Source organism: Mobula hypostoma, chromosome 3, assembly GCF_963921235.1.
Source record: "Mobula hypostoma chromosome 3, sMobHyp1.1, whole genome shotgun sequence".
Taxonomy (NCBI): Eukaryota; Metazoa; Chordata; class Chondrichthyes; order Myliobatiformes; family Myliobatidae; genus Mobula; species Mobula hypostoma.
This window is the reverse complement of record NC_086099.1, coordinates 81645255-81659395: the sequence shown is the minus strand read 5'-3', so window position 1 is coordinate 81659395 and position 14141 is coordinate 81645255. Positions and strand designations below refer to the sequence as shown.

General features: G+C 42.4%; 1 protein-coding gene across 1 annotated transcript in view; it reads right to left on the bottom strand.

The window, feature by feature from the left end:
• Positions 1-9689, bottom strand: part of LOC134344100 (coiled-coil domain-containing protein 149-like) — a 106596-nt gene extending 96907 nt beyond the window's left edge. Inside the window, exon 1 of the mRNA XM_063043357.1 lies at positions 9488-9689. Within this exon, the coding sequence (XP_062899427.1) occupies positions 9488-9535 (48 nt within the window). The 5' untranslated portion in view covers positions 9536-9689. The remainder of the gene's footprint in view (positions 1-9487) is intronic.
• Between the last annotated feature and the right edge of the window lie 4452 nt (positions 9690-14141).

Sequence of the window (14141 nt, the reverse complement as noted above, 5' to 3'; positions counted from 1 at the left end):
ACTTGTAAAAGCTCTTTGGATTATCCCTACTTTGACTGCCAAGGCAACCTCATGTCTTCTTTTAGCCCTCCTGATTTCTTTCTTAAGTATTTTTTGCACTTCTTATACTCCTCAAGCACCTGATTTACCCCTTGTTTCCTATACATTTCATACAACTCCCTCTTCTTCTTTATCAGAGTTGCAATATCCCTTGAGAACCAAGGTTCCTTATTCCTATTCAATTTGCCTTTAATCCTGACAGGAACATACAAACTCTGCACTCTCAAAATTTCCCCTTTCAAGGCTTCCCACCTACCAATCACATCTTTGCCAGAGAACAATCTGTCCCAGTCCACGCTTTTTAGATTCTTTCTCATTTCTTCAAATTTGGCCTTCTTCCAGTTCAGAACCTCAACCCTAGGACCAGATCTATCCTTGTCCATGATCAAATTGAAACTAAAGGTGTTATGATCACTGGAACCAAAGTGTTCCCCTGCACAGACTTCCGTCACTTGCCCTAATTCGTTTTCTAACAGGAGATCCAATATTGCATCCCCTCTAGTTGGTCCCTCTATATACTGATTTAGAAAACTTTCCTGAACACATTTTACAAACTCTAAACAATTTAGACCCCTAACAGTATGGGAGTCCCAATCAATGTATGGAAAATTAAAATCCCCTACCACCACAACTTTATGTTTCCTGCAGTTGCCTGCTATCTCTCTGCAGATTTGCTCTTCCAAGTCTCGTTGACTATTGGGTGGTCTGTAATACAATCCCACTAATGTGGCCATACCTTTCCTGTTTCTCAGCTCCACCCATAAAGACTCAGTAGACAAGCACTCTAATCTGTCCTGCCTGAGCACTGCTGTAATATTTTCCCTAACAAGCAATGCTACTCCCCCCGCTTTCATTCCTCTGCCTCGATCACATCTGAAACATCGGAACCCTGGAATATTAAGCTGCCAGTCCTGCCCCTCCTGTAGCCAAGTTTCACTAATTGCTGCAACATCATAATTCCACGTGTCAATCCACGCCCTCAACTCATCCGCCTTCCCCGCAATACTCCTAGCATTGAAATATATACACCTCAGAAGATTTTTACCACCACTCACAACCTTTCTATCAGCTGATTTGCTTAAACTTTCAACATCATTTATTTTCACCCCAGCCACACTGTCAGCTCTGGCACTCTGGTTCCCATCCCCCTGCAAATCTAGTTTAAAGCCCCCCCAATAGCACTAACAAACCTCCCTGAAAGGATATTGGTCCCCCTGTGGTTCAAGTGTAACCTGTCTCTCTTGTACAGGTCCCACCTGCCTCAGAAGAGGTCCCAATGATCCTGAAATCTGAAACTCTGCCCCCTACACCAGTTCCACAGCCACTTGTTCCTCCTCCAGAGCATCCTATTCCTACCCTCACTGGCACCTAGCACAGGTAGCAATCCTGAGATTACCACCCTTGAGGTCCTGCTTTTCAACTTCCTACCAAGCTCTCTATACTCACTGTCCAGGACCTCCTCACTCTTCCTTGCTATGGCATTGGTACCGATGTGCACCACGACATCTGGCTGGTCACCCTCCCACTTCAGAATGTCATGCAATCGATCAGAGATATCCTTGACCCTGGCACCTGGGAGGCAACAAACCATCCTGGATTCTCTGTCACAACCACAGAACCTTCTATCTGCACCTCTAACTATCAAGTCCCCAATCACTACCACTCTCTTCTTTTTCCCCCTCCCTTCTGCACTGCAGAACCAGACTCAGTGCCAGAGATCCGGCTACTGCAGCTAGTCCCAGGTAAGTCATACCCCCCCCCCCAACAGTATCCAATGCGGTATACTTGTTGTTGAGGGGAATGGCCACAGGGGAACCCTGCTCTGCCTGCCCTTTCCTCTTCCCTCTCCTATATGCTGTGACTATTCTATAATTCTATGATTTGGGGTTTAGCTGGACTGAATCATGGTGAGCTAATATGCCACGAACACTTTGATGGTTGGAATGTTTAACAAACATTATTATTTTCAATACTTCCCTCAATCATTCATATTCTAGGATTAGCACATAACCACAACAGCTCTACTTCCAGGGAGCCAGGGAAGTTCAAGTTCAGCAGCCTCTTTTCTCCTCTTGTTTTATATTATCTCAGGTACCACTGGACATTGTACAGCTTTGTCAATGACAAATAATTATCTTTGAAATACTGTTTCTGATGTTTGCCAATACTTAGCTTAATTGCCAATGTAAAATTGTTGATTCTCTATAACAACAATCTAAACATTATTTTTGACAAAATGTTTGCAAAAGGATTTTGACAAGCTCTGCAACCTTGGCAACAAAGTAGTGACGACATTATTCTACACCATCTTGCAGACCAAAAACCACAGGAAAACACTTCAGCCTTCAAGGACAAATTTATATTTAGTCATACCACCCCTTATCAGAAAGATTATTTATACTTTGTTAATTCCAAGTTAGTAAAAATACCCAAAAGACCATAAGATTATAAGACATAGGAGCAGAATTAGGCCATTCAACCCACTGAGTACTCGGTTGTTCAATGATGGCTGATTGATTATTCCTCTCAACCCCATTCTTCTACCTTCTCCCCAATACCTTGACACCCTTAATAATAAAGAACCTATTAACCTCCACTTTATATATACCCAATGATTTGGCCTCCACAGCCATCTGGGGCAATGGATTCCACAGGTGCACCATCCTCTGGTGAAACAAATTCTCCTCATCTCCGTTCTAAAGGGACATCCTTATTTTCTGAGACTGTGCCCTCTGGTCCTAGACTCCCCCATTATAGGAAACATCCTCTCCATGTCCACGCTGTTCGGCCTTTCAATATTCTATAGGTTTCAATGAGATAACCCCTCATTCTTCTAAACTCCAGCGAGTACAGGCTTGGAGCCATCAAACATTCCTCATACGTCAACTCTTTCATTCCTGGGACCATTCCCGAGTACTTTCTCTGGAAACTCTGCAATGCCAGCACATCCTTTCTTAAATAAGGGGCCAAAACCTGCTCACCATATTCCAACTGCGGTCTGACCAATGCATTATAGAGCCTCGGCTTTAGTAACATGGTAATTTTAAACAAAATGTTGGAAACTGTACGTCAGCTTATAATGGGTAAATATCTAAATAATGCTCCAAAAGAGGTGTTTATGTTTGTTTACATCAAAGTATTTATACTCTGAAAAGGTTCATTTGCTGTTCCCCCAAACCCTTGGTATGAGCCTCTGTAAAGGCATAGACAAACTCAACTGATGCCTATCCAAGGAGCTGAGAATAGTAAATCACTGTAGAGCTTCTGCAAAGCATCAACCATGGAATCAGTTGCTCAGTTAATGACTGCTTCAGATGATTTTCAGTCAGTAAAAGCCACTATTTCAAACTAATGCTTTTTTCCAATATAAACAGAAACAATCTCACACTTTGAAATGTTGAAGATAACTCCACTCTTTAGGAGTTTGCGAAAATTCGGCATGGCACCTAAAACTTTAACCAACTTCTATAGATGGGTGGTGGAGATTATATTGACTGGCTGCATCACAGCCTGGTATGGAAACACCAATACCCTTGAATGGAAAATCCTACAAAAAGTAGTGGATTCAGCCCAGTCCATTACGTGTAAAGCTCTCCCCACCACTGAGCACACCTACACAAAACATGTCACAGGAAAGCAGGATTCATTGTCAGGAATCCTCATCATCCAGGTCATGCTTCTTGCTGTTGCCATCAGGAAGAAGGTACAGGAGCCTCAAGAATCACACTACCAGGTTCAAGAATAGTTATCTCAACCATCAGGCTCTTGAAACAAAGGGAATAACTTCACTTGCCCCATCATTCAAATGTTCCCTCGGCCTATGGACTCACTTTCAAGGACTCTTCATCTCATGTTCTCAATATTTATTACTTATTATTAGTAGTACTTCTTTCTTTTCGTATTTCCACAGTTAGTTGTCTTTTGCACACTGGTTGAATGCCCAAATTCGTGCATTCTTTCATTGATTCTATTACGGTTATTATTCTTTTATGGATTTTTGACTATGCCCAGAAGAAAATGAATCTCAGGGTTGTATATGGTGACGTATATGTACTTTGTTAATAAACTTACTTCAAAATTTGAATTGGAATTACTCATTTAGTTGTTCCCAGCTACAGACAGGGCAACTTTTATAGAAATTAGATATCTGAAATGAATACCACAAAGGGAAATATACTAGACAGGTCTATGGAGGAATTTAAAGTGGGGGGGGTTAAATGGGAGGCAGGGTTTGAGGGTCCGCACAACAATGTGGGCCGAAGGGCCTGTACTGTGCTGTACTATTCTATGTATCTATGTATGAAATATATTATAGGCAAATTTATGTCAATGCGAATAATTTTAATTATCCACCACAATGAAATAGAAAACGATACCAAAAATACCTGCACGCTATGATAATGAAATCACCAATAAAATAAATCTGAATACCCCACCTTATCCTTCTTCAACTCATTAGCAATGACTCCTACTCAAAAGCCACTACGTATTTGAACTACCATAGTATGAACTAGTTCTGTACAAGAATAATTAAGAAATAGTACAGCAACAGATTAGGGATTGTTTCTGAAATACTTATTGACCCATCTTTTGTCATTGTTATTGTTCTTTTTCGCAGCTTGTGGTGCATCAGGCAGCATTTTTTTTTTTGCCATTTCCTTAGCATTTGTCCGTCCTTTTTATGAGGCTGAGTTGCTAACCCAGCACAGATGGAAACCATGCAAGGGGCCGGCTGGATTTGAACCTGGGACCATTTGCCTCAAAGTCCGGTGCTGAAGCTACTATACCACCAGCTGGCATCCTATGTCATTAAATAACACAAAACTTATTTTAGAAGGGATCATAATAATTCCATAGTTATACAATTTGTTGAATATGAAAAGTAATCCACACAGAAACTTTTATTCATTCTGGGACAGTTCCAGGCTCCATTTCCAATTGAATAGAATTCCGAAAGCATATAAAGGCTAATACGCCCTTCAGCTGCATTAAACATACAGGCTAATTCTACAATAAAATGCTCAAAGCACAGTAGGAGAGGCAAGTGAGGTATTAATAATGATGGTGAAACCCTCTATGCTTCCTGTTATTATTCTGTATTATTGATCACAAGTCCAGGAATAAGCAGATGATTTGCTGTATTCGGCACCACAACATTAATTAAGAAACAAGAAGAATTCTTGGCATAAATTGAGTATGCAGTTATACCAATAAATTATGAAGATCCAAAATTGCTTAATCACTAACAGGAAGGGTTTTACAGACCTCAGATTTGCAAGCAACACAGGATCAGCATAGTGAAGGGAATTTAATCACACTGAACAAAACAGTAAAAATGTTGTTGAATGAGCTATAACTAATATTTTTATGCCAGTTATTAACTATGACTAAACAATCTTAGTCAGTAACTGAGTAATAATCACCATCGCTGGATACTACATCCCATCTCTGAGAAGGCACCAGACTATCATTCAAAAATCAAGAACTAGGAAATCCACATCATAGGGCAGATTCACCAAGGTCAGCAGCACATGACATTCCTTAATAGCTGACCTGAAATTCTGTGTTGAAGTGTAATTTTACTTTTAAAAACAATGCAGTGCTCATAAGGGTTTCCAGACATGAAGCCCTAATTTTGTATCACATCACAATAACACTTATAGATTGTCATAACTGAAAAATAATGCAAAAAAGTTATTTTATGTCTAAGATACTATAGCTTCTTCCACACGTCTTTGTGCATGCATCAATCTTTATTTTGATTATTGCAAAATATTATACTAGTTCACTTGCTCATTAACTTGATCGGTTGTCCAGATGGTAGATGGAAATAAAGAGAGCCCAGTAAGAATGTAAGAGTCTTTGATATGTCACCAAAGACTAGCAAATTTCTACAGCTGTACAGCGGACAGCATTCTGTCTGCCGCATCACCATCTGGTATGGAGGCACAAAATACACGGGAGTGTAAAAGGCTTTAGGGGTTGTAGAATCAGCCAGCTCCATCATGGGCACAAGATGTCCCACCACTGAGGTTATCTTCAAAGGACGGTGCCTCAGGAAGGCAGCATCCATCATTAAGGACCCTCACCATCCAGGATATGCCCCTTCTCATCACTACCTTCAGGGAGGAGGTACAGGAGCGTGAAGGCCCACACTCAGCATTTTAGAAACAACTTCTTCCACTCTGCCCTCAGATTTCTGAACTGTCCATTAACCCCTGAACACTCATCTCACGATTCCTCTTTGTATTTTTTTTAATATTGTAACTTAAAGTAATTTCTTATGCCTGTACTGTACCAGCTGCCACAAAACAACTTTCACGGCTAATTATTAGTGACAAGATTATGGTAAGCTTAACCTGCTGGGAGCTGGCCTGAATAGCCTCCTGTGTTCTCTACGAAGCCCCTCAACCTGTCGAGTATTTCTAGCATCTTACGATTTAAAGCCACTTTCTTAATTTTTTTCCCCAATAATTTGGTAACTTGCACCCAGTACCGAAGGGAAACAACTAGACTTCAGGAGATTTTGAAAACCAACCGCTGGTGAATTAATCAAGCCGTCCAGGCAATTGGTCAAAAAAATTGTTTTTTTTTTGCCACAGTCAGGCTCCGAACAAGCACCCAGTGCCGGGCCACCGCGGCAATACAGGGAGCGCAACCACACCCTCCGGTCCCAGCTGAGCGCAAGCGCACTGGCTGCACCACTAACCATGACGTGGAGAATCCGAACCAAAGCCGGATTTGCAGTCCAAACCGGCCCGGAGATCCTGAAATGCAGTTCCACATCAACTGGCACTACGCCCGGAAGTAGTTCCACGAACTGCCCCACTTACTGTATATCGATAACACGTTCTGAGGTAATTATATGTACTGACAATGCAGTATGGTACAGACCCGTGAACTGCTCTCTCATCTGGGATTGCTGCACGCACTGCCGTGCACTATGGATAGTTTTGTGCGCTGCCCGCGCCATGTAGGACCTGCATTCTGGGGCAGTTCTATGCACAGTGTTGGAACATGGATGTGGCGCATTCACGTTGTTCAGAGACCACAGATAAGCTCCCTACTCCGGAATCAGAATCAGGTTTAAAATCACCGGCACGTGTCGTGAAACTTGTTGTTTTCCAGCAGCAGGGCATTGCAATACATAGTAATAAAAACTATAAATTACAGGAAGTATATTTTTAAAAATTAAATAGTGCAAAAAGAGAGCAAAAGTAAAATACCGAGAAAGTGTTCCTGGGTTCATTGTCCATTCAGAAGTCTGATAGCAGAGGGGAAGAAGCTGTTCCTGAAATGTTGGGAGTGTGTTTCAGGCTCCTGTACCTCCTCCACCTCCTCCTTGATGGCAGCAATGAGAAGAGGGCATGTCCTCGGTGATGGGGGCCTTTAATGATGGATGCTGCCTTTCTGAGGCATTGCCTTTTGAAGGTGTTGTGGATGCTGGGGAGGCTAGCATGATGGAGCTGGCAACCTTCTGCAGTTTCTTTCCCCCTGATCCTGTGCAGTGGCCCCTCCATACCAGACGGTGAGCCAACTAGTTAGAATACTCTCCACAGTACACCAGTAGAAATTTGCGAGCGTCTTTGCCTCAATTCTCCTCAAACTCCTAATTAAATATAGTCGCTGAAGTAACTTCTTTGAAATTGCATCAGTATGTTGGGCCCCAGCTGTTTACACCCAGGAACTTGAAACTGCTCACCCTTTCCGGGTCTGATCCCTTAATGAGGACTGTGTGTGTTCCCTTGACTCAGCTTTTCTGAAGTCCCCAATTAATTCCTTGATCTCACTGATGTTGAGTGCAAGGTTGCTGCTGTGACACCACTCAACCAGCTGATCTGTCTCACTCCTGTACACCTCCTCGTCACCATCTGAAATTCTGCCAACAACAGTTGTATCATTGGCAAATTTATAGATGGTGTTTAACAGTCACGGGTGTGGACACTGGTGAACAAGTCTAAGAAATGGGGATAAAACACATTCAAGGGATGAGAGTAATACACACAAAATGCTGGAGGAATGAGTTGGTCAACAGACAGAAAACAAAACAGTAAGGATAAACATCGGCAGGCTGTGACTCGTAGGGCACCAGAGGAATTACTGTCTGTGTCCCAGCTATTCACAGTCTTTATCGATATTTTGGCTGAGTGGAGCAAATGCAGCATTTCCAGGTTTGCTGATGACACATGTCCCTACAGCTGAGCTTGTATTTTTAAATAGTGGAAATTTTGGAAATGTTGCTTTTCAAAAGGATTTAAACATAAATCACTGAAAGCTAACACAGGTGCAGCAATCAGAAGGGCAAATTATTTGGCCTTTATTGCAAAAGGACTTGAGTACAACAGGAAAGATACCCTACTATAATTAAAGAGATTGCACCTGGCATTGTGTACATGTTTGGTCTCCACTTAACAGAGATAGCAGCTGTGGAGACAGTTCAGTGAAGATTCACCAGACTGGTTGCCAGGATAGTGGATTTGTCAAATGAAGGAAATTTGAAAGCTCCTATTCAAAAGTATAAGATGTGACCTCATTGAGGTATGCAAAATAATTAGCAGACTGAAGAGGGTAGATGGGGAAGGGTTAGCATGGGGCATGGTGGTGGATATTTCCTTTGGCTGGATTAACCCCAGGAGTTAGTCACAAGATAAAGGGTAGACAAAGAGGATACATTTCCTCATTCAGAGGATGGTGAATCTTTGGAAGTCTCAATGATTCCATTCAAAGGTAGTTGATAAATTTCTATTTATAGAGGAAACAAGCAATATAGAGATAGGGTAAGAAAATTAAGATCAGTGGTGATCACGCTGAAGATGGAACCGGCTCACCGGGTTAATAGCCCAGTCCCGCGGTTCTTCCCTGTGGGATAGATCCGCTTATACAGAAATAAACTATAATGCTGCCCGACGCACTGTTCGCGCACACCAGGGCAGTAATACCTCCACACTTGCCCGACTCTCTGAAATAGTTCCACACAGACCCTCATCACAATCTGGATGCGTTCTCCTCACTGACCCATACTCTGGGATTGGCCGAAACGCTGGCGCTACATGTTGGGGTTCAATTTGAATCTGAGGCAGTCCCACACACTGCCATACATTCTGGGGTCGTCCCACACTGAAAGGGTAGTTCCGGTTGCCGTCCCACACTCGGGCTCAACCCTGATCCCTGGTTCCAGAGCGCGTAGTTCCCATTCTCGACTAACCGAGACAGGAAGAGAACCGCAGCCCTGCCAGTTCTTACGTCTAGCCCCCAGTACATTTAACACCATAGCAATGAATAATAATTTTTTAAAAAGGGAAGCTTTCGGTCGCGTAATTACTCGAGCTTCCGTGTGGTCCCCGTCAGGACCAATATATCTTGAATATAATTCCTACCAGATGGCTGAATGACATTTCCCTTCCGGACCCCAGCCTTGCTTGGATTAATCTATTTTATGCAGGCTCACCTCGTTCACTAGCCCCTGCCATTCGCCTTCGCTCCTCTTGGAGGTCATCTTATTACCAATCTGGATATGTGTGTGTGTGTGTGTGTTTTTTAAATAAACACAGCCGGCAGAAGCTACCAAAGAGAAAATGTGCGTGACGATTGGGATCAGTCGGCCACGGGCAGTCGCTTCCTGCCGCTGCACTACCTCACTTCCATGTGTAAACGGAGCTCGACGTCAGGTCGAGCCCGGTGAAGCTCAGCAAGGAGTGAGCTGAGCAACACCGGCAATTTCACGACTGTCCGCTCTTCTCATATCGCAGTACCACTATGTGGAAAGGAGGAACAAATGGTTGATTTAAATACTGTAGGAAATCAGCCCTCCCCCCACCTTCCGTTCTTAAATGTATTGTCTTATATGAATCCAGTTTTGTGGTCTAGTTATGTGGCAAGTGCTGTTAGTGACAAACGCTGCAATCTATCAACAAGGATTAGTTAATAGGGTATTTAGCAAATCATAATATATTTAGGAAGAGTCCACATCGTTTTATGAAGGGGAAATCGTGTTATCAAATCTAGTGATTTTGTTTTGATTATAACGAACGTCATAAAAAATAACATAGCCATAAAGAGATATAGCACAGAAACAGGATCTTCGGCCCGCCCAGTCTGTGGTGACCATCAATCCCCATTTACACTCAACCTATTTTTTATATTCTTATGTTCCCATCAGTCCTTTCCAGATTCTACCACTCACCTCCGACGGGCAATTTACAGTGGCCGGTTAACCCACCAAACTACATGCCTTTGGGATGACGGAGGAGACCAAAGCGCACGGTGGAAACCCACACAGTCACAGGACAGCAAACTCGACCAAGACCAGGATTGAATCCCCGTCTCTGGTACTTTGAGGCAGAAGCTCTGCTAGCTGTGTTACTGTGTCGCATTAAAAGCAGTGTCTGGATTTTCAGAGGGCACAATGGATTGTCACATAAGATGAGTATTGTGACAAGGAGACTGAGAAGTGATCTTACAGAGGTGTATAAAATCATGGGGAGGGGCATAAATAAGGTGAATGCATGGGGAAGGGAAAAACACTAGAGGGTGTTGGTTTAAAAAACGAGACAGAAAAGTTTAAAAGGGGCGATTCTTCTCAGAGGATGTTGTGTAATGAACTGTCAGAGGAAGTTGTTGAGTCAGATACGTTAGCAACATTTGGACAGGTACGTGGATAGGGAAGGTTTAGAGCAGGGATTCCCAACTCTTTTTATATCATTAACCAAGGGGCCCATGCATCCCGGGATGGCTACCCCTGGTTTAGACAAATATGGGTCAAGTACTGGCAGATAGGACTAACTTAGATCAGCATCTTGGTGGCGTGGACCAGATGGGCTGAAGGACTTAGTTCTGATTTGCATTACTCTATTGCTAGTAATACATTGGCACAGATAGAGCATCAAGTTATAGAAAACATAGAGTTGTATTAAACAGCAACATGCAGAAAATGATGGAAGATCTCAGCATGTCAGGCATCGTCATGGAGGAAAATAAACAGTCAATGTTTTGGGCTAAGATTCTGTTTTCTTTTACAGATTCGCAGGTTGGTGACATGTGAATCAGTACAGACAGTCCCTGGGTTACAAAAGTAACCCAGATCCTGACTATAAGCCAATTTCTCTATAAGCTGAAACATCCATTTTCAATAACCACCCACATTATGCAGTGACCATAATTATGTCATTTCATTGAATAAACACCCAACATTGCCCCCAGTTAAACTAGTGGAGTATGTACTTCATCCAGTCATTATCGGACACCATGAAACATTATTATTATCACTTACTTAAAGATATTTTAAAATGTAAGGAGGTAATGGCATAAAGTTGGTTTTCTATAAGTTGGGTCATTTGAACCTCTATATCACACTTTATAGGAAGGGACAGAATTTAACATTTCCAGGCTTGCTGAAAGTGCAAAGCTAAGTGAAAGTGAGGAGCATTCAAGGTGCGATTTTAAAAAAAGTATTCTTTGACTGGTTTAGAAGAACGTAGTAGGTGTGAGGAAATCTGAAGTTCTTCACTTTGGTGGGAAGAATGAAAAAACTGAGTACATCCAAAATAGTTAGAAAATACTTAATTCGTTGCAAGAAAGGAATCTTGGTGTGCTGGTACATGAGATACAGAAAGTGAACATGAAGGTGACGTAAGCAGTTAATGGTATGTGGTCCACAAGGAGAGCAGAATTCAAAGATAATTCGGGAGTTTTCATGAAAATGTTTCAATAGCTTCAACTTTATCCATTATGCGAACTGGAGACACACAAAACTCTGAGAGAAATTGGCAAGAGAGTGTTTCCTTCAGTAAAAGAGTCTAAAAAAGGGCAGAGTGGCCTAATACTTGTCTTTTGGTCTTATTTCAGGATAAAGAGTATGCCATTTATGAATGAAATAAGGAAATATTTTATTACATTGGGGATTTACACTGAGGTATTAGCAGGATCAAATGACCTAATTCCGCACCTATGTCTTGTGGTCTTATGTTATAAATCTTTGAATTTTTGTACTCAAGAGGAAACTGCATTCTCAATCACTAAAACTATTCAAAACTGAAATAGTTAATATTTTGTTTACTAAGATATCAATGTATAAGAGGATTGAGCAGAAAATTAACTATAGAATCAACTGAGATTTCCAACAATAAAGACCCGAAGGGCCTCCTGCTACTAATGGTTCCTACCAACACTAGATTTCATCACTGACCTTCCTTTTCCTGCTGTACAAGTTCCTTCATCACAGATCCTTCAAAAGCTAGCATGGAGTATGTGAAGTGTATGGGAGTAAATCTTAAAAATATGAGGTAAGTCATCATTATGTTGAATAGTAGAGCAGACTGGAAGGGCTGAATGGCCTATTCCAACTCCTCGCTGTTACTTCGCAATGGAATCCAGCTTGTCCATAGCTGCAATCAAAAAATGTTTGCTCTGCATTCCGAGTTTTTAAGAAGATGAGATAAAATAAAACAACATGGATGAATGCACTTTTATTATTAAATCTTGGCCATTGATTTATAGTTTTTTATGGAAGTATGCACCTAATTATAGAACTGGAGCTAGAAAGTATCACTGACACTTCTACAGTATTCTAAAATAAATTTTTGCAGTTTGATTTATTCGATCACCATAAATCATCGACTGTGCAACGTAGTATTGAGCATGCATCCACCAATTAACAGGCATGACATCTTGAGAGATTCCAGGGCAGTTTTTAATCGTCCTGAGTGTAATATGCACTTTCACAGAATGTTACAGAAAACCAGGGTGACATTCTACGTTATATCCTTCCATGACAGGAATTTCAGAACCTCAGCTGGGGTGGGGTTGTCAAAATATGGACTAAAACCCAGATCTATTAGATTCCTGCTTGACGTGCCCGAAATGAGGCTATCAAATCAATGGGCAGCTATTTCTTCTTATGCAGCGCAAACAAAATGCTGGAGGGCTCAGCAGGTCAGGTAGCATCTATGGAAAAGAGTAAACTGTTGACGTTTTTGGTCAAGACTTCTTCAGGGCAGAGAGGGAAGGAGCAAGATGCCTGAATTAGAAGATGGAGGAAGGAAAAGAGGCTAGCTGGAAGGTGATAGGTGAAGCCAGGTGGGTGAAAAAGGTCAAGGGCTGGAGAAGAAAGAATCTGGTAGGGGAGGAGAGTGGACTGTAGGAGAAAGGGAAGGAGGAGGGGGCCTGGGAGAAGTAATAGGCAGGTGAGAAGAAGTGAAAGGCCAGAGTAAGTAAGAGAGGGGTGGGGGGGTAGAGTTTTTCTTCACTGGAACGGAGAAATTGATATTCGTGCCATCAGGTTGGAAGAAACCCATAACGTGTAGCTTCTCCGCCCTGAGGGTGGCTTCATCTTGGCACGAGAGGAGTCCATTGATCAACACGTTGGAATGGGAATTGGAATTAAAGTGTTTGGCCACTGGGAAATCCTGGTTGTGGTGGATGGTGCAGGGGTGCTCAACGAAGTGGTCTCTTAATTTACGTCAGGTCTCGCCAATGTAGAGGAAACTGCAATGGGTGTACTGAACACTATGGACAACCCCCAGCAGATTCACAAGTGAAGTGTTACTCCACCTGGAAGGACTGTTTGGGGCCCTGAATGGAAATGAAGGAGGAGGTCTACGGGCAGGTGTAGCACTTGGGTCACTTGCCTGGATAAGTGCCTGGAGGGAGATTAGTAGGGAGGGACAAATAGATCAGGGGATTATGGAGAGAGCGATCCCTAACGCAAAAGCCACCAGTAGCTGTGACTCGGCGGCAGTCCAGAGCTGTACTCCACTTAATCTGGAAATTACATTCACTTTTCCCCCGTATCCCCAACAGGAGCAGAGACACTGAGGAACAAATTGGTAGGCAGATTTTGGAAAGGTACAAAAATAACAAGGGTTGTTGTTGTGGGTGACTTCAATTCCCTAATATTGATTGGCACCTTCGTAGTGAAAAGGGTTTAGATGGAGCAGAATTTGTGAGATGTGATTTGTGAGGGATTCCTGACATAATAAGTGGAAAGACCGAGTCGAGGAGAGGCCATACAAGATCCAGTATAAGGCAATAAGCTTGGTCAGGTGGCAGATCTCTCAGTGCCAGGAGCATTTTGGAGACAGTGACCACAACCACCTGACCTTTGG